This window comes from Anoplolepis gracilipes, chromosome 3 (assembly GCF_047496725.1).
Source record: "Anoplolepis gracilipes chromosome 3, ASM4749672v1, whole genome shotgun sequence".
Lineage (NCBI taxonomy): Eukaryota > Metazoa > Arthropoda > Insecta > Hymenoptera > Formicidae > Anoplolepis > Anoplolepis gracilipes.
Window position 1 is genome coordinate 5,078,896 of NC_132972.1, and position 25,045 is coordinate 5,103,940.

Sequence of the window (25,045 nt, forward strand, 5' to 3'; positions counted from 1 at the left end):
AGAGAGACAGTCGAGCGCGAACTCGTGGTGTGCGGAGGTGCCAGTGCCACCAGCCACCAACCAGAGTAGCAGCGGAGACGGAGAACGGAGAGTCGGAGGTTGCCCGTGCCTGTGGCTACCCGTGACCGCCCGTGGCTCATTGTAACCCACCGTCCCGCTGTTGTAACGTGACGCGAAAGGTGCGTGTTGCGCGCGCCCCGGGTTCGTTCGCCCGCCGCTCGTTATTACCTCTCTCGGTACCTCTACCCGAGACCCGAGTCCGGCCGACACGACACGGCGCGTCATCCACCGGGAGCAACAGCGCGAGGTGCTCTGCCTCTACCGCCGTCTCTCTTTCTAGTTTCTTTTCTCTCTCTCTCTCTCTCTCTCTCTCTCTCTCTCTCTCTCCTCGCTCTCTTCGTTCCTTTTCTCACCTCCTCTCTCACTCTGTCTCCTTCTCCCTCGTACACGCGAGTGTGATCGGTATAGTGCGACCAGTGCGACGTGATACGTTCTCGCTCGCGGATCGCCCCTCGCTTGTGCTCGCGCGATAGAATAGGTGCCTCGGTGCCGTCATCGTGAAAAAAGACTGTCAGGAGTGCCTTATATTACTTCCTCCGCAAGCTGGGTTTTACACGATACGACACGTTCGACGTCACCGTCATCGGTCGAGAGATCCCGAGCGGAGACAGACGGAGAGAAAGAGAGAGAGAGAGAGAAAGAGAAAGAGAAAGAGCGCCGCGGCGCGCTCGAGGACGAGGTAAGAGATTGCCTGTGTGTCTCCGGAAAGAGCGGGCGGTAACATGCATTAAAAGTCCATTCGCCGTGCAAGTCCGAGAGTACGGAGGTTATGTTTCTCGATGACCCCTCGACTCTCCTCCTCCGTTCCCCCTACCCTCTCGCGGTCGCCTTCTCCCCCTGTTCTGTCCCTCCCTCTCCCGTTCCCTCCATCTATCCTTCTCTCGGCGTCCTTCTCGCTCTCTTCCCTTCTCCTCCCTGCTTGCGCGTACTTTTGTTCCCCCTTTCTGTCCCCCCCCCCGCCTCTCCCCCAGCCCCTTCTCTCTCTTTTGCGTTCTTTTTCGCGTCGACGTCGTCGTCGAAGCAAAACGCGAACGCGATCCAAAGTTTCGTAGATGCCGATATCGAAACGAACACCTGGTAGCGATTTTCATCCGTCTGCCTCGAGACATTCGGTTTACGTTCTTTCCTTTCTCTTTCTCTCTCCCTCCCTCCGTCTCTCTCTCTCTCTCTTTCTCTCTCTCTTTCTCTCCACACGCGTCTTTCTCTTCCACGAGCGAGACTTTCATTACGTGGAGAGACGCGTACTTACTCTAGAACTCGTGTCTAACGTGTGTCTCGCGTGTTTTACGCCGTTTCCTATCCTCTCTTGCGACAGTCAGTTTCCTAAGTCCTCGATCTAGGGTTTCGCGAACTGTCAGCTGTCAGCCGCCACCATAGTCCGTGCCACCTGTCCGAAACTCAACGCACGCGCGTGCATATGTGCTATCTCTCTTTCTCTCTCTCTCTCTTTCCATATTACACGCTTCCCTTCTCCGTTTCTTGTTCGGTCGTCGGGCGTTAAACCGCAGCACGATTTTACGAGCAATTCTTCGCCAAAGTTCTTAGCTGAACGCGTGATTTCCCTTCGAGAAAGGCGCATAGAGTAGATCCGACAACGATCAGCCATCATCGGGAGCGTGCTTGCTCCCGGAGTAGGAAAAAGGCTTGTTGATATTTCGGCGCGCAGGCCTTCTGACAGCGCGACCGGCCTTGAGCCCCCCCTTTCCTCTCTCTCCCCTCGTATCTTCCCTTCTCTCCACCGCGCACGCTTCTCCACCGTATGTGTCTCTACACAAGCGCACTGCGTGATACTCTATGCACCAGTGACGCTCAAACGCATGACGTTTCTGTTTCATTAAGCTCTCTCGGAACTTGTCAAATTTAATGTATTAGCTATTTTTTTTTCCTACAGTGTTAGCGATTTTACACTTTTGTTTCAGCTGAGGCTTTTGTATATCGCTTATTTTTTATGAATCTATTTTTGTATACACTGATTATATAGGATGTTATACATTTTGTAAACTCTAGGCATATATATTTACATTTATGCATCATATAGCGGAAAATAATTATAAATACGTACAACGTATAGAAATGATATTCAGATATAAGGATGTTGTACTGCAGAGAGTTGGAACGTCTTGTATAAAAATAACTAAATGAGCAATAAAGTGTATTTAAACTTATGTAAAACTATATATCTTGAATAAAATTTTCCTCGAACAGGAACGTTTGGAACGTAACCTTAGTACGTTTTCGTGATACAGTTTGATTATCAAAACACGTTTAAATAACATTTAAAATCTGAATATATTAGGCATAAGAATTTAGTGTCTTGAAACGTTGAAAGTATTTGATTAATTTCATACATTACGCCGATACATTATATTAAAAGAGCACAAGTATTTTAAAAAGGTCACGGTATTCTCCCATCATTTCGCTATGAAAGAAAAAATCGTCAGTACAATTTGCATTTATACTGGGAAATGTCTCGCATATACATAAAACTTTAATTAAAGATAACACGCGAACGTTTACGATCCACCGGACAGATTTATGGATTAAGAGGACCTCGGCGGTGAGGCAACCACTGTTCCTTACAAACCGTGAGAGTCTCGCTCTTTTACCTCTCTTTCTCGCCAGAGCCAGAGCCAGAGCCAGAGATCCCGATCCCGATCTCGTCTCATCGCGACGCGTCTCGTTCGAGGCTCTCGGGCCTCGGGCTTCGGGGGCCCTCCTCTCTCTCCTTTCTCTCGCAGCGCGCGCGCGAACGTAAAATCACCGTCGAATCGCGTCGAGCGGGCGTTTCTCAAGGTAGGAGAGTAAGTGACCGAGAGCGCAGGAAATCGTGAGCGCGTTAGGAGCGCGGCTCGGAGGCGATTAAAGGAGCCGCGAAAGAAGGAGGGAACTGAGATGAAGCGCGGAACGAGAAGGCGAGAAAATCGCCCGGACGGAGAGAGAATGGTACACGGGGACGCGAATGTGCGAACGGGCGTTAGCCTGTAGCGGTATTATATATATATATATATATATATATATATATATATATATATATATACATACGCGATTGCGACAATGGTATCGGTAACCGCGGGTCGCGACTTGTAAGACGAGACGACCTGACCCGACCCGACCCGCCTCGACGCTGTCCTCTCTCGTCTCGGATGAGGCCCGAGATCGAGCGCTCCACCTTGACGCGACTCCACCTACGAGCGATAGAATACTCGCGCCTTTCGCTTCGCCGCTGTATTCTGGTATACAGGGTGTTCTAGAATTATTCGGTCGCAGAGACCGGATAATTTAACGCATCTGTAAACGTTATTTATCAGGAAGGTTTTTGACAGTCGAATTGTTTTCTCCGCGAAATTCTTCCCCGAAATGTTCTTAATTATCTCTCTCACGCGAAAAATCTCTAAAAATAATAATTAGTCCGAATCATTAAATTTTTTTTCCAATTCTGTTTATTCACGACGATGTTCTAGAATTATCTGGTCGCCGAGATCGGATAATTTAACGCATCTGTAAACGTTATTTGTCAGGAAGGTTTTTGACAGTCGAATTTTTTTCTCCGCGAAATTCTTCCCCGGAATGTCCTTAATTTTCTCACGCGAAAAATCTCTAAAAATAATAATTAGTCCGAATCATTAAATTTTTTTTCCAATTCTGTTTATTCACGACGATGTTCTAGAATTATCCGGTCGCTGAGATCGGATAATTTAACGCATCTGTAAACGTTATTTATCAGGAAGGTTTTTGACAGTCGAATTGTTTTCTCCGCGAAATTCTCCGAAATATCTTTAATTATCTCTCTCACGCGAAAAATCTCTAAAAATAATAATTAATCCGAATCATTAAATTTTTTTTCCAATTCTGTTTATTCACAACGATGTTCTAGAATCATCCGGTCGCCGAGATCGAATAATTTAGCGCATCTGTAAACGTTATTTGTCAGGAAGGTTTTTGACAGTCGAATTGTTTTCTCCGCGAAATTCTCCGAAATATCTTTAATTATCTCTCTCACGCGAAAAATCTCTAAAAATAATAATTAATCCGAATCATTAAATTTTTTTTCCAATTCTGTTTATTCACGACGATGTTCTAAAATTATCCTGTCGCCGAGATCGAATAATTTAGCGCATCTGTAAATGTTATTTGTCAGGAAGGTTTTTGACAGTTGAATTTTTTTCTCCGCGAAATTCTTCCCCGGAATGTCCTTAATTCTCTCACGCGAAAAATCTCTAAAAATAATAATTAGTCCGAATCATTAAATTTTTTTTCCAATTCTGTTTATTCACGACGATGTATATAAGTCGGACCCTTGTCAAGCTATGTGCGTCGAAAAGCGCGATGACTCGCTCTAACGTCCTTCGACGGAAAAAAGAATACCGTCGATTAGATTAAGTATTGCAACGTATGTCTCTTGTGTCTATGCGCGTGTATTACATGCGACACATGTATATAAAATGTCGGATTTGCGCTGCGGTATTTCGTCGGCGCGAGTGAAACGGCGAAAGTCCACGCATTGCACCCTCCGTGTTTGACCGCTGCTTTTTTTTTTTTCTCGTACTCGTCAGAATGATACGAAAGGTCACGGAACGCTTAGAAGAACTTTCTCTACGTTTGGTAGTCGTTAGACATACACTCGCGTGCCAAGCAATACTATATTTACTTCGCCGCGTGCGCAACGCGTTCTCTCCTTTTCCGAACTACGATTTACGCAAAGAATCGATTCGATCCGCTTATCCATGCGGACAAAATATTTTGCGACATTCAGAGAGAGAGAGAGAGAGAGAGAGAAAGAGAGAGACTTTTAAAGATCTTTATTAAATTTGGGACAAACGAATTTCTTGAAAAATTTAAAATTAATCTTTCCGACAATTATAAAGATGTCTATTATTGAAATTGGCAAGTGTTGTGGTGAATAAGTTTTACAAGGAAATAGAAAGTTTGTATCTTTTTGATCAAGATACTAAAAAATAAAAATAAGCAATTATAACACACATCGATATAATTTTTGTTAAAGAGAAATAACTCTTTCAAAAAATTATTTTATTTTTATGGCGTATGAAATACCTTTTATATAATTCATTGTATACAGAGAATGACGTAAATATTGATTCATTTCGATATTGGCAACCGTTGCGATCATTATAACTAATAAGTATAACTTACAATATTACATTTTTCCAGGTAAAAATAAATTATCTAAATTACGTAGTAGTTTATAAGACTAAAGACTTACATAAGGAATAACATTCGTTACACCTGACGTAAAAAGAAATCGGGAATACTCGCATAGCTGTACGTCCGGGTTCCTGCAACAAAAAAATCACCTGTGCGTTAATTTAATAAATTAACTCTTTGATCGCTGTAGATTGGTAACGCACATTATCTAACGTTACATTGTTTAAAAAATATCATCATCTAGAAAATGCAATCAATATTATAATAATCGCAAAGCTATCATATTATTGCCATGAATAATAATATCGTATAATTAGTAATAAATATAAATAGTAATATAATTTTATAGCTATAGTTTTGAACTCTAGATCATTTTTGGGTTATTTTATATACATATTATTTTTAATATATAAAACAATTCAAACACTATTCGTTAACATTAAAGTCCGGTTACAATAAAGTTGCGACAAATACTGATAAAAGTTAGATTATTTAGGCATATATATGCCTCTTTCGAAAGTGTTTTTTCCTAAATATGTAAAAAGATAGAAAGGTTACTCGGTTAACCTTAAATTAGCATTAATTCGCAATCGGTGTAAAAGTTATTCCGACATTTGCGGGAATAATTCTTTAATAATTTATAACCGTCTTCCGTTGACCCCCAGAGTTACGTGGATGACGTGGGGGACGTCTATGACGCAGTATCATATATCGTATTCTAGTATACTCGTTTCTTCATTCGTTTGCTACCGTGCGAGTAAAAGTTGATGGTACACTCAAAAAAATGATCTTGCAACTTGAACAAAAATTTTCTAGATGTAAAAAATTACCTGCAGCAGATAAATTATTAGCAAATACCGTGATACTGCATATATTTTGCGCTTAATCAATTTAAATGACAAAGACAGAATTTATATCTGAAAATTTGTCTGCGATGCCTATCTTTAGACCTATTGTCAAGGACAATTGTATTTATGTGATTAATATTTGGCAATGGGATTTAAATTTTCTAGAGGTATTGCTAGAATATTGCTGCTAGAAATTCTATATGTGACAAACAATATTCTAACAGATACAGAAAGTAGCGATAGATTTTAATTGAAACATCTAGAAATCTATCTACATTAGCAAAATATTTTTTTGACTGTAGTGATGGCGACGAGTCTATCCGTACGAGTCTAAGCGTGTCTCTCCAGGTAATCGCTACTCCAGATTGCGCAAGCACCTTGGGCACGATTCTTATCGTGTCGGCTGCAGTGTGTACACACTGCACGCGTGTATACGTGCACGCATTCATACGCCCATCACGTATCCGCGGTCGACGTGTAGCCAGCGTGCCGGATACGTACACGTATAAACATCAGAATCTTTATACGCTCGATAAATCTATGTGACACGGAGATATAGAGACACTTCTGTACGTGTACGTGTATCTGTATATGACGAGGGAAAAAAAAAAAAATACCGTGAATGTACGAAGGGCGATGAAGAAAGAGGAACAAAGTATGTGCTGTAGAAATTCCCTCGATCCTTGGAAACAACGCGGATAAGCCTACTTATGAATATTGATGAATCTTTCTCGAACCGCGCCTCGATCGCTTGTTTCTATCCGCGAGGACGATCATCTTCCCTTTGATCTGTTTATCGACGTTTATCTCGCTATTTTTAGACAATCACAAGGTTATCAGCTGATTATTCTTCATCTCTCTTGTTCCTTTTTTCCAACAATCGGTTTTTTAATCGGATTGTGTTATGCGAACAATATATTTAATCTTTTCAGTCACATGTACATAATTCATTTTAATTCACGTTTTATGTAATTCAATTAATATCCTGCATTTGCAAGCAGAATCACGCAATGATAATGTCAATTACGTAAAGGTGATTCATCAAATTGATTCGCAATTGGAAAAAAAAAAAGGACGTAGAAAAGAATCGATTACACGTGAACCGTTTCTATGAAATATTCCGACAGGTTATTTGAAAATTCTGAGAAAACCGTGTTAAACGGTCGCGCGCGCTTGCCTCTGGTCTCGAGTGTACTTTCTTGTAATCAGCTCCGCGGTTTTACACGTTTTAATGAATTTACGCTTGAACGCGAGCGACCTTATTCCCTCGCGACGTGTGTCCGAAGGAGGTAATATTAGACGAATGACGCGAGACAATCCGCCGGTATATCGCGACCGTAAAGCATGGGTCTTCCCACGCGTGTTCATACCCTCGCTTGGAAAATGCTTTGAGCCAAGGCTCTCGTCCGGAATCACCTTAGCGGGTTGTATACGGCCAACACGTACATACGTACGTTCTTCTGAACGTAGCGCGTTCCTCTCTTGTTCTTCAAAGGTCGACGGTTACAAAACGCGGCGGCGAAACGAGACGGCTGGATATACGTCGATGGAGAATATCACGACATGGCGCGAGACGAGGCGGTGTGGAATTTTTCTTTTACCTCCGTCTACCGTCTGTCCGCGTACGCGAGAAAAAGGGAGAGAAATTGTATCCCCCCCCTCTCTTTCTCTCTCTCTCTCTCTCTCTCTCTCTCTCTCTCTCTCTCTCTCTCTCTCTCCTGCTGCTGCTGTAGAGTTGCACCGATGGATACCGGTTTTGGAATTGCATTGCTTCGATCTAGGAACGCGTGACGTTCCTAGTTCCTCGCAATCGCTTGCATTACCGCATTTTCGAATTGAATAAACCGAATATGCTACGTCGCGTTTGTGGAAAATTAATTACGCCGTATACTAGGAATTAGCAGGATATTTGGGATATTGCCAAAAGAATACCATCAAGAATGTTGAATTGCTACCAAGTATTTCTAGGCGACCGATTATTTTTAAGAAATGTCCTTCAACTTTGTCAACTGACTGCAGTGCTCTTTATTTTGTGTTCTTTCTTTCTTTAAATATCAAAACATATTATTTAATAATAATATTAGTAAGAAGTAAAGATATTTTTGCTTCTTTTAGTGCGATTAATAAATTTTAATTTATAGTTTACAATTGATAATAATTTTTATCTACGTACAAAATAATATCTTTTTGCTGCGTTAATTTCTGATAATGATAGTTTGCCGGATATTAATAAATGGAAAAAGTTGCTGCACAGCTCTCTTGATTGACAATGTTTCTTATGCTACTGCATTTGTACGCTCCAATTGTTGTGCGATCTGCCCGTTCTCCGTTGCATGACATTCTTTTGGTAACGGAGGCTGGAATATAGCCAACAATCTAATGCGAGACGATGTGGCAATTTGATCTGACTGTATCTATATCTTAATCACAACCGCATGCAAATAATTTCTATTTTTAGATATGGGAACTAACTTCAAGAATTTTATCAATGCCTATTAATCTGAGCTATTCACAATTTTAATTGTATTATCAATTATCATTTATAGTTGTAATTATGTATCTTAAGGATTTGTAAAAATGTAGGTTCATTTCAATGTTCTTCTTTTGATTGAGAATAAATTTAATATCGGGATTTTTCTACATTTGTGGCATTAGCGTTGCATGATTCTATTTATAATTTTAGTATATTAATTGCGCTGAATTAGATTGATATTGAGTTATGTCATACAGCTGAAAAGGTCGATATGTGAACTTTTACATTTTGAACATAATTTAATTACTTTATAAATAAATTACGCACGGAATTTAATTCTTACTGCTATGTAGTAGAAAGTTATTTTTGAAAAGTACACGAAGAAGAATTCTTGCTTACGAAAAGTTATTACCGTTGAATTAATTTTATTCAAAAATGTTTCTTCGTCTTATGTGTATCATTCAAAATTGTATTAATCGATATCAATCCTGTTCTGAAGTATCTGTATATCGTTTACATATACTTTACACTTAAGGGATCTTTAAAAATCATGAGATTGGAATGAATTTTTTGTTTTTGAAACATTTTCCGAATAATTATCCAACCTAAGCGTGTGTCTCGCAAATCACTTTACGCAAATATTGCCCGTTTGTTTAGAGGACTTTCGTCAAATACCCGGATACCCGGCTATCGATTACCACCGGTTCCAGCGAACGTACGTTGGTCGATGTCGCCGCTGGACCGCGTCGCGGCGAAAAGGAAACGCACGCATAGTCGGGCGGTAGCCGCGCGACTGTGAACCGGTTTTCGCGATGGTAAAAAAAAAAAAAAAAAAAAAAAAAGAACGCCCCTCCGCCGGCAATAATAATTTTAATCGACACCCAGACCAGATCCCGCGCTGACTGGTCGGGGTGGCTCCGCCAGTCCCTCTCACATGCATGCTTTCGCGCGTGCATTCGCGAGATGTCGAAGATATGCGCTTGCGGAGACCGACCGAGCCCTGTTTGACAAGACACACACACGTGTGCATACGCATACACACACACATACACACACACACACACATTCTATTCCGGGTGAAAGGAAAACGCGCGCGCCTACTACCTTCGGCTTCGCAGACAGAAGGAGAAGGATTCCGCGCGCGGGGTGCGAGGGCCGGTGGGACAAGGATCGCCGCGGGGGACACGCGGAGTTTTCGCGGAATACCGCTACGGTTCGAGCACGTAAATGACCAAGCGAGTGCTAAATAGCGATCTAACAATGATTTAAAACGACTAGCGCGCTGAATCGTGATTTTCCGGAGTCTTCGTAACGTGCAGCCGCGAAGAGGCAGATCGCCAGTATCTTTGCCGAAATCTTGTGAAATGCCCTGTCAAAATCATGCTACTAAACATCCAGTACTCTTTTCGCGTTTATAATGACTTAAGAAGATTCAAATACGCATCTTGTGAGATAAATTAGAGAATTTATAAAGGAAATTTTTATGTTAATCCAATTAAGACTAACAACAATATCGTAGAAATATTCACTCAAAAAAATGATCTAAAAATTTTCTAGGTGTAAAAAATTAACTGAAATAGATAAATTATTAACAAATACTGTGATACTGCATATATTTTGCACTTAATCAATTTAAATTACAGAGACAGAATTTATATCTGAAAATTTGTCTGCGATGCCTATCTTTAGACCTATTGTCAAGGACAATTGTATTTGTGTGATTAATATTTGGCAATGGGATCTAAATTTTCTAGAGGTATTGCTAGAATATATTGCTGCTAGAAATTCTACGTGACAAACAATATTCTAACAGATACAAAAAGTAGCGATAAATTTGAATTGAGATATCTAGAAATCTATCTACATTAGCAAAATATTTTTTTGAGTGTTAAAGAAATGATTTTCAATAATTAGAAAATATTTTTTCTAATATGAGCTCTCTTGAAAGTATGTTACGAATTTATGTATTTTGCAATGAATATACTAAAAAAGATCTGCGGAAGATACGGATCACCGGAGTAGACATCGGTTATCGCATTAAGACTCCGAGAAATAGAGCGGCGGGAACGCTATGCAAGTTATAAGGAAAAGCGATCCAGTTCGAGATACCGTTTTATTTCAATGCCCAACGCACTCGTGCCAGGTTCGCACGATCGGTTGTCTTTCGCGTTTGCATTTAAATGAGAAATTAATTAGTGGAGATTGCTCGCGTTTGATCGACGTAATGGATAAACGCTATCGAAAAAATGTATCTCTTGCGCGTAGAATGTATCTATTAAACTTAACATTCTTCATTTTCCCATGCTCTCTCTTTTATAATTCTTCCGATACTTATTCATATTTAAAAAGCATTGTTATATCATTTTATAATATTAACATATATTTTATAAATAATTTGTATAAACCAAAAAATTTCTCCATATTTATTTTTCCAATTTTTATTTAAATTATTATATATAAGTAAGTGTACTTTTTAAAACGATTAACGCGTTAATAAAATATGTATTGCATATACATCACGATGTTGTATATGGCATAATACACATACGTTTATGATGACAGTGAAATATGGTTGACGCCCACTTTCATAACACTAAACCTTCGGAGTTTGATATCACACGCTATTATTGTTTTGTCTCATTGTATTATAAAATTTCAGAGTATATGTAGGCGTCAATCTCGGTATCTGACATATGAAATATGTCCGAATTCTTCAAACATCTTTGAAATTTAATTCTTAAAATTAAAAAAAATATATATTTTTTTTTACATGTCATTTTATATAAATAATAAAAATCATGAAAAATCTTTCTAGCGAAAGTATATGCATTGTTATGTTCTTGTTATATTATATACACAATCCAGATTTTTTTTTAATGTTACAGTTAGTGTAATATCCATCTAATATCTTGGAAGAAGAGAGAGAGAGAGAGAGAGAGAGAGAGAGAGAGAGAGAGAGAGAGAGAGAGAGAGAGAGAGAGAGAGAGTTAAGACTGAAAGAAAAAAATATCGACCGCGTTCTACGACCAACCGCAAAAATTGCTCGATAGTCCGAGGACTAAGGCGCGCCGGCAATCACGATTCCGTCGACTGTTGCACGCGAACGTTACACTTGGCCGGTGTGTTTCCTCATCAGGGACGAGGAAACGTCTAACGTGTAACGCACATACACACACACACATACACACGCGCACGCACGTGGAGAGAGACGAACGCAGCGCGTCTTTCACGGTCATTCCGTCCGTGGGGCTGTCGATCGGGGACTCTGTTCTCGTGCGACCCGCTTAAAATAGTGCCGGCGTACAGACTCCGTAGGTCGTCGATCCCTCTTCCGCATCACCTGCCATACCGCCTGCTGCAGCTCGTGTCAAGATACGAGGAAGCCAGAGCGGGACGAGTGCATCGCGCGCAACCACTGTCGCATCGCATCGCATCGCATCGCGTTGCGTTGCGTTGCGAGACACCCGCCCTGCTGCCGATGTCAAGAAACGGCACCGATCGAACGGTCATTGACTAAAGCCTTCGACGGTAAATAACCTTTTATGCCCGTTGCCACACAAAGACGCCGCGCGTTACTACGAGAGAATGGCGCCGTTGTAGAAAAGGGTCAACAATATATAGTTCGACGATAAATGAAACACGAATATCAGCAAAGATTGGATGCATTTTTACACGTGTGTAAATATCGTGCGATTTTTCTACACATTATTTAGAACAAAGTATGCAATAAGAAAAAAATAAGAGAGATGTTTTATATTTTATTTTTAAAATATCTGATAAATTTATAACTTGTTATTTATTATTGCAATTGAATCAATTACCGCTGATAGCTTAAATTAATTTCAGACTACAAAGTTATCGTCTGTCTCTGCGTATCGATAAATTGTGTCTCGCAAGTCGTAATCATTAATTTATGGCAATTAATTGTTATCAATAATTAGCAGTCACGATATTTTACGGTTAACCGTTTGGTATATTCCGAAAGTCACATTAGAGAGAGATACTTTGTTTTCGAAAAGCATTGTATTTTTGTCGGCGTGATATCTTTCTCGGTAGTACGGCACTTATCGTTTGATAAAGCCCGATCTCATGTTATCGTGGTACGGAGGACGCTGCTTTGTTCGCGCGCGAGAGCCTGCTATGTCAGTCAAAACGGATATCATACGGACGAGTAAAATGAGGAGATCCCGCTGACACAACTTGCACATTTTATAATGCGCTTGCTGAGCTGATTCGTTGCAAAGAGAGGATAAGGTGCAACGCAGTAAGGGCAGAAAATCGGCTTATGAAAAATGTATACGTGGGAGTTGACCAACCGGATTTCGGTAACTACATTTTACGCTGTGTTGTTGCTCTCTAATACCGTGACTCATTTTTCTTTTTTTTTTTTTTTTTTATTAAGACTATATATTTATATATTAAATCTATGTACGTGAATCAGAAAAATATCACGTGCAAAATAATTGCGTAAAATATATATTATAAATTACTCTTAATAAATTTATATTTTTGAGTAAAAAAAAAAAAAAAAAAAAAAAAATTCCACCGAAATACATGTAATCTTTCCACCACCGAGTTGATGGACAAACAAAAACATACGTCTTAACAGTGGCGATTACGATGTTACGTACCGCTATACGTTACATCGTCTCACGCGTACTTGTCTTTCCCTATTATCCCGGTAACGAACGGTAACAAACAAGCCTAACGATAGAGTAACGCGTAAAGGGCACAGAAGACATGGAGGTGGGCCCTCTCCGGCTCGGCCTACCTGTCGAAGCAGCGGCCGGCCCGGCAGCGTTTTTTTCTCGGCTCTCTCGGCGAGCCGACGCTTCCTCCGACCGTCCTTACGCGATGTCACTGACCCGAGTCCGTATCTCGACAAGAATAAGAAGGAGCGGGAGAAAGAGACGCCGAGTAGAAGGAGAGAAAGAAGGAGGAAGAAGAAGAAGAAAAAGAGAAGGAGGAGATGGCACGAGAGATTCCATCGTCGTAGTCATCGTTTGTCGTCACCCACGGCTAACCGCCGCCGTCGCCTGGTCGCTTGGCCCGACTATACGATCGCGGCGACGACGACGACGACGACGACGTTTCTCGGAGAGGAACGCAATAGCGTTACACCGGTACGATGCAACGATATAGCGCGGGGCCGCGGTCGTCGGTCCGTCCGACTCGCCTCGGCGCGACCGCGACGATCCTCGGAGTAGGGAGAGAAGACCTTGAGCCGCGTCACGTGACCCCGAAGGTGCATAGGAGCCGGGTAGGGCGGTCGCGGAGGGCCTTGAACTTACCGCCGACGTTGTCGAAGCCGGCGTCGTAACTATCGCGCGCGCCACGCTCGCCTTCTCGAGTAGAGAGACCACTATATGCTCCGGACTCCGGGGAAGAGAGACGCACACAGACGAGCACGTCGCGTTGCGGCGACGACATCGCGCGTATGCGTATATATATATATATATGCGTGTATGTGGACATCGTATCGCGAGATTATAATCGCTTCTTTTCGTGTGTTCCGCTTCGTAAGAGAAAAGACGAAAGAGTAAGGAAAGGAGAGATTTTCTCTATTGAGGTGTCTACTCTTTGGAAAAACTTGAATTTATTTTGTACCTTGGAAAATAAAAAAATCAAGCAAGTCTCAGGAAATTTTATCGAGACTCGAGGAAGTTTTTTTTTAAATTCTCTCTGATAATCTTACTCATGTTATAGTCACTCTGCCAGGTCGTGAATTATATATATTTAAAAAGTATATTATAAATATATATATATATATATATATATATATATATATCTTTCTGTATTGAATATGTGATAAATATTTTTTATTGTAATTTTTAGTAATAAAATGAAAAGATATGAAATGTAAAAATATCTTATGAAAGCTATTCGGTTTTTTCTTCAATATATATTTGAAAATCTCTTGCTTGAAATTTAAAAAAACGTTAGAAAACACATACAATAAAAAAAAACTCATTTTGGAAAAAAATTAATCGAAAAAATCTTTAAAACAGTTTCTGAAATTTTGAAGAAAAATCAAAAATCAAAGAATTTTTTTCGAAGAAATTTGAGTCGACACCTCTGTGCTCCAGTGTGCGTCGCCCGCACTCCCTGGGCTGTGTACGTCCGTTTCCGAAAACGTAGGCCGGCTCTGTGCGTGCACGCGGTATGCGACCTGCCTGCACTCATGCCCGCGAGGGGCTACCTGCGTGTCCGCCTGCGAGCAGGGGCGCGGGTGCTACGGGACGACATCCCGAGCGCGCGGCGAGGAGATCGTAACACCGGTCCCCGATATGCTCGACCGCCGTCGCTCCGCTCGGCCTCGCCCGACCTCCTCGTCTCCGCTCGTAACTAACGTTGTTAACGCTACTCCCCTACGCGCACTACGTGAGGAACGTTTCGTGTTCTCGAAATTTCGCGATAACTAGTTCAACGTGAGATTCGCACGGATGCGACGAGCGAGGAGAGTACGGTTACTGCGTTGTAGTCGTTCAGTTATTGCATACGAGCGAGATACGTGTCTGCGGTAGCAGCTCGCTGTCACATGTATAAAATATAATAGAAAATTATAAAACGATGCACCACGTATTTCTTTAACGTATATTGTACCTTTTGTGTGATGGAAACGAAAAGAGATATAAGAGTTATCTTAAGAGATTAAAGGAAAGTTAATGGTGCACATCGGTGGAGGAAAATTTTGAAGATGACGCGTCATTCTTAAGCTATTCACATGCTTACAAAAGGCGCAAGTATAATTTTGTTATTTTTCAAAGCTAGTGTCTTTTCTATGTAATATACAAAAATTGCATTCAACAACTATATATATATATATATATATATATATATCTTTTTTTCAAATTAATTTCAAACACATTTTTAATAAATCTAGAATTTCATCAAAACTTTGGCAAAATATTAAACATTTGACGAATTGACAAACCAAAACAGAAAATAATTAAATATTCAAGGAAAAATCGACTTTTGATTATCAAGTTCTGGTTGTTATTATTAATAAGTAAATAGTAGAAAGCACAAAGTCGCGCAGCGATGAGAACTGGATTATTTCTTTCGAGGACGCATCAACGATTTTCTCGTTAAGTGTAAATGCACGCGGTTCTCAGTATGTCATATACATGAGTCGTAAAATATTTTAATTATCCGCCCGGTTATACGCTTCAGAGCGTGCTAGATGAATGATTTTGCAATACGCTCATGAAGCTTGAAAGGGAACCGATAGCAAACTTGATTGATTCAAATAATATTTCCTATTTCAATAATTATGTTCCATGCGTATAATTATGTTGTATGTGCATTCATGTTAATCTCTATTTTTTCTTTCTTTTTTTTTTTTTTTTTTTTTTTTTTTGACAATGACAATTCGCTTTTTCCGTCTGATGCAACCATCTGTCGTGTGATCGGTCGCTAGCATGCTTCGCACCGTGTGCGGGCGTGAGTGAACGCGTGCGTTTCCGCGCGAAGGTCGTTCGGCGGTTCTGCGGGACCGGAAGTGGGCCGGCCTTGCGGCACGGCCATCGACGTAACCTTGCAAAAGAGAGAAGGAGAGAGAGAGAGAAAGAGAGAGAAACTGTGTGTCAGCGCTCGCGAGACGGCTTCTAATCGCGCAGCTAGATTTTTTCGGACGAATAATTTCGTGCGCGAGAGAAGATATATATACTGTTAGTCATTCTCGAGCCTAAGGAGCCAAAATAACGTGCTACTTTCTAGCAAAACCGCATGGTATTGCATAAACTGCGGTTTAGAAAGTACATTCTGCGGATTTTGTAATTAGATTTTGAATTAAATTTTCACTACAATATATATATTTCAATTATATAAATTTTACAACTTAAAAAAAAAGGACAAAATTTGAAAACGAACAATCGTCTTTTCACAATCAAATATCACGTGAGATTAATAAAATATTAATTTTATTTCTAACGAATTCACGCGCGTGATTGAATGCACTAATAAATGCGTTCTCAATTAATTCTCTGTATCATTTTCAATATATCAATTGAATGTAGAAAACTAATTGAGTGCACTATATAAGTGCCTTCAATTAAATTTGCCATTTTTCGAGTTATCTGTAACATTATTTCAAATTCTTCATACATACTTATATCCAATGTGTAAGAGAGATAGAGAGAAGAGAAAGAAAGAGAAAAAAGATAATAAATTGGTAAAAAGTTATAATATACATTATAAATGATTAAAAAAAAGAGATATTATATATAAAATATTTTTCTCTTTTTCAGACACATAAGGAACGTGAAACGATCGACATTGCGTGCACATCTGACTATAACTCTCGATAATTCAGAGACGCGACAATAAGAGGTTGTGCCGTAAGGATGCTGTACGCTTTCGCGGAGATCGAGAGGCCGCGAGTCGTATCACAAGCTGCTTGCAGCAGCGTAATCAGCTGAGAATGTCGGAGCAAAACGGGCCCAGCGAGGGCCCCGGACCAGGGCCCGGTTCGGATTCAGGCTGGTGGGCGTCCACACAGACCTGGAAATCGTCGTCATCGTCGTCGGCGACGGCGGCGACGACCTCATCGTCATCTTCCAATTCAGCGGGTTCCGCGTCCGTCTCGGTTTCCTGCGCCACGTCCAGCTCGTCTCCGACGAGCTCCTCCACCTCGACCAACACGTCCGCGACCTGTTGCCCCCTGTCTTGCATCGGCGTATCGATGAGTCCGAGCCGTTCCACGGAGACGGGGAAAAACGTGTCCGTTACTACTATTAACGTACCGCCCAATCAAGAGATGCACGATGGTAACGACTTTGATTCTCTAAAGAATTTATTTAATATGATCATTATGGAAGTAGATCCTATTAAATGATGTCAAATTTCTCATGTAAAATATTTTTGGTACATTATAACGAAAAAAGTAATATTCGCAAATTTTACTAATATGTAATAATATGATTTTTCTTTTTTTTCTTTTCTTTTTTTTTTTTTTTTTTTTTAGGTAAAGGAGTGTGTAAATATCTCGGAGGACAGAACGGCGTGACCGTGTCGGTGGTATCGACCTCGATGCTGGGATGCGGAAACGCCGTCCCGACGAGTGGAATCTGCACGAATACGGGACCGCATAGTATCGGCATCGGAATCGGCGGTATCCTCGCCGCGAACGCGGCCGACATCGACGATCCCGAAGACAGCGATGGCGAGATCAGCAAAATTGACTTCAGAGGCGTCAATCTGCGCTCGAAGAAGAAACGCGAGGTATCGGGTAACCAGAATGGTGATAAAATCGGCGATGGAGATGCAAATGGCGATGGCGCAGGATGCTGCGACGATAATTCGCAACAGCAACCCGAGAGACCAATGTCGTGGGAGGGAGAACTATCGGATCAAGAAATGTCTTCCAATACAATTACTAATCAGGTTGGATTTATCGGATGTGATATTCTGAAGTCGTCGACGAAAAGATTTCAAGGATATATCGAGACATTTTGATACGTTTGCCAAAATTTCTGTAGAAGAAATAGAATTATTTCCTCGCGAAGAGGATGAAGTCATTGTTTGTTGAATCGGATATACACGGAAAGACACGCCTAACATGTACTAAAATAATTTTTATTTTACAATCTATATGAAATGACTAATAAGACCATAAACTCTAACATAGAGATGTGAATATTTTGATCTTAATTATAGATGAAATTATTTAAAATATATAAAATTAAAATACACAATTTTTAATAATGTAATTAATTATTATTGGCTATTAGGACCATAATGAGGAAACGTCCATGGAGGGAGTTCAGGTGTGCAGTACGAGTCCTGGACCCATGGAACAGAAATTTCCAATCAAGTCAGAGCCAGATTTTCGATCCAGTCCAGCTTTCACAATAGGATCCTTTCACGACGCCGGACTACCCATGACACATAATCAACAACTGCAACAGCAGCAGCAGCAACAACAACGTGGTATCGAAAATCTCGAGCAGACTCAACAAAGCGACCTACCGCTTCTCGTGGGCAAGCTTCTCGGCGGATACAACAATTCTACGCCTAATCATAGCCCTATCCTCAATCCGCGACATCATCTAACCAAGCATAGTCATACTAGATCACAGGTGAGTTAATAGTAGGCAATGTAATGTCGTATTAACATCAACCTGTCCCGCCGTAGTGTATTTATTACATATTGACATTTTCTAATTCTTGTAGGTGCCGTCACCAGATTCTGCCATTCATTCCGCATACAGCGTCTTTAGTTCACCTACGCAAAGTCCTCATGCGGCACGACATTCCGCCCTAGGTGCGGGCAGTCCGATACCGTCCTCGTCGTTATCTCTCTCTCGGCATAGCTTCAATAACTCGACCTCCTCGTTATCCCTATCGCTGTCGCATTCGCTTTCGAGGAACAATTCAGACGCTTCTAGTAGCTGTTACAGCTACGGCTCGCTTAGTCCACCTACGCATTCACCCGTCCAGCAGCCAAGACATCCGCATTCGCACTCGCAACATCACCAGCATCAAGTGGCGCAAGGTAGTCCGTTGCATCTTCCGGCAGCCTCGTCCGCTGTCGCTGCGCATCATTACTCATCTTCTTCCGTGCCAGGCTCGGAACTGTCGTCGGACGGCCATCCGGTCGCGGAAGATCAGGAAGACTGTAGAATACCGTCGGCGCCGTCGGGTATTTCCACTAGACAGCAACTAATAAATAGTCCTTGTCCGATTTGCGGTGACAAGATAAGCGGATTTCATTACGGTATCTTCTCGTGCGAGTCATGCAAGGGATTCTTCAAGCGCACCGTCCAGAATCGCAAGAACTATGTGTGCCTTAGAGGCGCAGGCTGTCCGGTCACCGTAGCAACGAGGAAGAAATGTCCGGCCTGCCGCTTCGAAAAGTGCCTCAACATGGGTATGAAACTTGAGGCGATCAGAGAAGATCGTACGAGAGGCGGTAGAAGCACCTATCAATGCACCTATACTCTACCGGCGAATCTTGTCGGTAGTCCCGCCGGTAGTATGGCCGGCAACGAAAAACTGACGGTGGCGGGCAATTGCAGCCCAGCACCGACCGGAAGCGAGCACCATTACTCAGTCAGATATCACTCGAATCATTCTCACAAGATGCAAGTGCCGCAACTCTTGCAAGACATTATGGATGTGGAGCATCTCTGGCATTATAACGACAATGATCGGATAAGTGGGGGAATATCTGGGAATGCGAGGAACATCTCTGTAAGCGGTGACAGCAATATGCTGCTCGGTGGATTCGGAAGTGGCCCATTGGCACCTGGCGGAACGGCGACTGTTATTGGCGCCGGAAATAACGGAGGCGCGGTGGAATGTTCGTCGAGCGATTCGAGTAACGTCGATACTAATAACAGAAGAGGAGAGTCGGGTAGCCCCGCCGGCTCGACTTCTACAGGGGCGCCCGATCAACATTCCACGAACGGCAATACCGTGAATAATGGCAATTCTCAAATCGCCAGTAATTCCAATAATGGCAATCCGACGCAACATCCAGACTTTTTGTCTAACCTGTGCAACATCGCAGATCATCGACTCTATAAAATCGTCAAGTGGTGCAAGAGTCTGCCGTTATTCAAGAATATCTCGATCGACGATCAAATCTGTTTGTTGATCAACTCTTGGTGCGAATTACTACTCTTCTCCTGCTGTTTTCGCAGCATGAACAGTCCTGGTGAAATCAGAGTGTCTCTCGGCAAGTCGATCACTCTAGAACAAGCTAAAGAACTTGGTTTAGCGACTTGCATCGAGAGGATGCTCGCTTTTACCAATAATCTGCGAAGGCTGAGAGTAGATCAATATGAATATGTTGCAATGAAGGTAATTATCCTTCCTCTCATTATTAAAGATCCTCATTTTCACTGCATATTTATTACTTAATACAACTGTCATTTACTTCTTTACATTGAATTATTCTTATATTCTTATATTAATATATTTTTATATCAAATAACTCAAATAGTTGCACTAGATATAGATTAATAAAGGTAAAAATACAATTCAATCTGTACAATCCAATTGATTCTTTATTTATATATATATATATATCGATACTAAAAACGATATTTTGTTTTTCTCACAAAAATAAATAGGTGATCGTGCTATTAACGTCCGACATAAGCGAATTAAAGGAACCTGAAAAGGTCAGAGCTTCTCAGGAAAAAGCTCTTCACGCGTTACAGCAATACACAATTGCGAAATATCCAGAAATGCCTGCCAAATTCGGTGAACTATTATTGAGAATTCCAGATCTACAAAGAACGTGTCAAGCAGGAAAAGAATTGCTCAGTGCAAAACGCGCCGAGGGAGAAGGCAGCTCTTTTAATCTTTTAATGGAATTGTTGAGAGGAGATCACTGAATTATCAACACAGTATAAACCAAGCCGTAAGTTTAATGATAAGCGAACTAAAATATGCAAGTTATGACAAGAAAATATATATATATAGTTGCCTTATATAAGTAATTGTTGTAGTTTAATTAATCGCATATATAAAATTGTACAATTAAATCTCTATTTTCAGATTCCACGCTTATAGGGTCCATAAGCTTAGGGAATCGGATATAATAGATAAAAGTATAAGAAAGATTAGAGAAACGGCAGATGTAAGATCTTTAGTGACATTAGTACTTGGTGAGGGGATTGCATTCTTCGTAATTAGGTCACATTATTCTAATAAAGATGAGAGGAACTTTCTATTTTACACCGGAATGCTTCCATGCAGGTCGTGCATATTCGTGTTCTTCTATCGAAACAAATGAATTTCGAAGCGGCCTACGGTACACTGGATATTCAGCGTACATGTAGATGCTAATGAGACTGAAAGTATAATTGACACGGAGACACGCAGAGCATTTACTTTTACAATGATAAGCGTTGTATAAATATGTGAGATGGTATCAAATGGCATTAAAATGCTAAATTCTATTAGAGATGGGTGTTACCTATTCGAGCGCGAACTCTTTATAATAAGAACCGCGAAATCTATAAACAAAGTTGACCTCTGTAATTAACGGTTATAATAGAACACAACACCAGTATTGCGTATTGTTCTGCGCTTACTTAAGAACAGAGCATAGCCATGCCTTATATATCCCGGTTATGAAAGTGTACTTAAAAAACTCAACACATCAGTCGACCAATTATCTACTTATAGAGCAATTAATCATGGAATAATTAGTTAATAATGCTTAGTGTATATACAGAATGTCCAGTAATAATCGTATCTCTTCTCGTGTGCAGGTAGAACGGATTAAATTTTATTTTCATTAAACTGAATGAACGGGTTAAATTGATCTAATGAGTTCAATTTTTTAACTAATTTCTCATTGTTACGAAAATCACACAAAACGCTAGAGGACTTTTCTCAGTTCAATTTAACTCGTTCTACTTGCACACGAGAGGTAGTACTGTTATTACCAAGCACTCTGCATATATATATATATATATATATATATATATATATATATATATATTTTGTATATTGGCCATGGAATACATGGTTCTTATCAATCACACAAAATACATTTTTTATTCTCTTTATATATTTTAACAGCTTGCCAAGAGAAAAACAAAACCAGTTGGTATAACTATCAGAGAAGTTTGTGAAAGGTGATGTCAAGCTCGAATACATATAGCTGCTATCTTTTCTATAAATTGTTTTTCTTTTATTTATTTTTTAAATTTTTTAAAGAAAGAAATTAGTTAATATTGGTTTTTTTTTTATTTTATTTTGTGTAGAAAAAATTTTATTTTTATTATCAAATATATATTTATATATCGTTTTGCATGATCATATACAATATAATTGTAGAAAGATATTGGATTTCGTTTCATTCAATATATTGGCAATATTTATCGAGAATTTATCTAAATTTTTTATTAGTGCCAATGGCGAAGAATATTTATTATGATTGTAAAATATAAAATTAAAAAAAATTAATATATATAAATTATTATTTTATTGTTATGATATGAGATGATATTTTTTCAAATAATATGATACAGGCTATCGATGCTGATATTTTAAAAAAAGTATGATTTGAAATTTATATATACACTACTTGTGCATACATATATATACATATATATATATAAAAATAAAAGGATGATTAGTCAACCATCAATAAATTTTTATATGTCTGTAAACTTTGCTAAATCTGTGTTTGCAATACAATAATTTTTAAATATAATTTGAAACATGTGACATAAATGTTTGTGCTATAGCAGAAAAAAATAGGTGTATTGATTATAAACTAGTACAATTCATTTATTAACAATCGATGAATGAGAATGTTTATTTTGAAAGAAAAGTATTATATAAATGTTGCTTGGAAAGATGCAGCTATAAGCTTGCGTGCGAAACAAATAAATTGATCTCTGTTTGTTGGTACTTTAATGAGACTGTCTCATATGTATATCTATACATATTGCATACATATACCTATTTTTTTTCTTTTTTTATTACAATTGTTTAGTCTTTTTATTTGGTGTCTATGTTCTATGAAAAACACAAGGGACATCTTTTAAAACACTTAAAAATGCTACTGCTTTGCGCAATACTTAATGTAAAGATAATTTTATATAAGAACCGTCTTCCCACATCTCTTTTAATAGAAAGTGACTTATCAACCTCCTCTCAATGCGCACACATATCATTCATGTAACATCTTTTGAACAATCTTTTTTTTTTAATTCAAAAGTTCATTGTAAACATTTGTAACATCGCTGATAATAATCTATACATTTCATCAGAGATACACACATATACACAATAGCGATAATAAAACAAAAAAAGTTAGCCAGTATTTGGATGATTTGCTGAACGATATTGCGAATATTGAATTACTCTTAATAGAAATTGCGAGAAGCAGATACTAAGTTTGATTATATAGAAACGCAACGAAAGTAACGCTGTAAATATAAAGAGAAAGAATCATATTTTGTCGTGATGAGTGTGATGTGTGTGTAGAATACATGATGAAAAAGGGAAGCGGGGAAAAAAAGAGATAGCGAGAGAGAATGCGAGAATGATAGTATACTTGTAACAAATATGATAATATACTTGTAATAAAGCATATAAAAGTCGACTTAAGCGTAATAGTATGAAAGTAGGATTACAAGAAGATAAATATTTGCCTGTTAAAAAATGACTATTCTATGTTTATGTTTGATAAAAGCTATTTCTACATACTTTAATGAGATACTTCTACTGTAGCTCAGTGATAATTGTCCTTATTTGTGTGTGTATGTGTGTACGTGTGTACGCGTGCGATGAAAGAATTTGCTTAACTTTTTCGTGTGCGAGAATATAATTAGCTGTAGAAACATTTTATAATCAACAAAATTCTCAGTCTATCTTTTCTATAATCATAAAGAAAAAAAAAAACAAAAACTACTCATGAAGATATAGTCTTCCGTTTCCGGTAATATAATATCATCGCGAGAGTAACGATACTTGCATTATAATATTAGAAAAAAATTTAACAAAAAAAAAAAAAAAAACTTTTTTGCCAATCATGACAATATTCGGAGGAAGCTGTACAAAACGAATCGGATTATGCGATATTCGAAGAGCTTAAATACGACAGACTGCAATGACAATTATATGAAAAAGAAAAATATATATATAAATATATAAATACATATACAGTTGTAAGAGAAAAAGAGCGAAAGAAAGAAAGAGAGGTTGCAAGTATAACGACGAGGAAAACATCGGGCCAAACAGCAGTGTAATATTAAACAGACTGTATCCTAGAAATAATATTGCGGATACTCGTCACATATAGTATTTCTTATTGATATATATATATATATATATATATATATATATATATATATATATATGTATATATATATATATATATATATATAAATATAAATATAAATATTAAATATACAGCGCAAGAAATTTTATATAGGAAATGAAAGATATCGACAGAGTTTTATCCATCTATCATCAACTAGTTCCACAGTCCTTGCGTGAAAATTGCAAATTTTTTTAAATTGTAAAATATTGTAAAAACTATTCAACAAGGCCGAGCGTTCGCACATATAATATAAATTATATATACGTTGGACATGCGCGCACGAGATGATCTCAATTCCGCGATTACATATGTGAAAATGCGTTCGGAATTAAAATGATTTTAGACACTAAATGACCTAGTTGAGCCGCAAGTAAAAAGACAGAGAGACGCCTCCGATATACGCTGAGAATATTTCGTTGTCGACGATAGAGAAATAATTATTCATACAAAAAAACACGGTTAGAAAGTAGTTTTATACATACATGCAACACACACACACACACATACACACACACACGCACACACACTGAAAAGTATCGGTACGAAATAAAAGAAAAACTTTTTACAAAATATATATGTTCGTATATTTATTTACTTTCGCACGGAGAGATTGATATATGATCTTATAAATTTTCTCCCTTCTACTTCACTTATTTCGTTTCTCTTTTATGTTTCTATGATTATTTCAAGCAATATATATGAGAGAAA

At 39.2% G+C, this 25,045-nt stretch overlaps 1 protein-coding gene across 2 annotated transcripts; it reads left to right on the forward strand.

Annotated features, from left to right (window-relative positions):
• Hr39 (uncharacterized) lies at positions 1-24,909 on the forward strand. Of its 2 annotated transcripts, none has more exons than XM_072887589.1 (7): positions 1-739; positions 16,794-17,312; positions 17,510-17,928; positions 18,276-18,623; positions 18,718-20,349; positions 20,622-20,914; positions 21,052-24,909. In XM_072887589.1, exons 2-6 carry the CDS (start codon positions 16,967-16,969, stop codon positions 20,886-20,888), a joined length of 3,012 nt encoding a protein of 1,003 aa, XP_072743690.1. In that variant the 5' UTR covers positions 1-739; positions 16,794-16,966; the 3' UTR covers positions 20,889-20,914; positions 21,052-24,909. The 2 variants fall into 2 exon arrangements, with proteins under 2 accessions (XP_072743690.1, XP_072743691.1); XM_072887590.1 differs by having other exon boundaries at positions 1-179.
• Positions 24,910-25,045: the final 136 nt, after the last annotated feature.

Excerpts from the sequence above, each read along its gene's own strand:
- Hr39 (XM_072887589.1), top strand. The coding sequence starts at position 16,967 with ATGTCGGAGCAAAACGGGCCCAGCGAGGGCCCCGGACCAGGGCCCGGT. Across the intron at positions 17,313-17,509 it reads CAATCAAGAGATGCACGATG|GTAAAGGAGTGTGTAAATAT; the intron begins GTAACGACTTTG and ends TTTTTTTTTTAG. Across the intron at positions 17,929-18,275 it reads CCAATACAATTACTAATCAG|GACCATAATGAGGAAACGTC; the intron begins GTTGGATTTATC and ends ATTGGCTATTAG.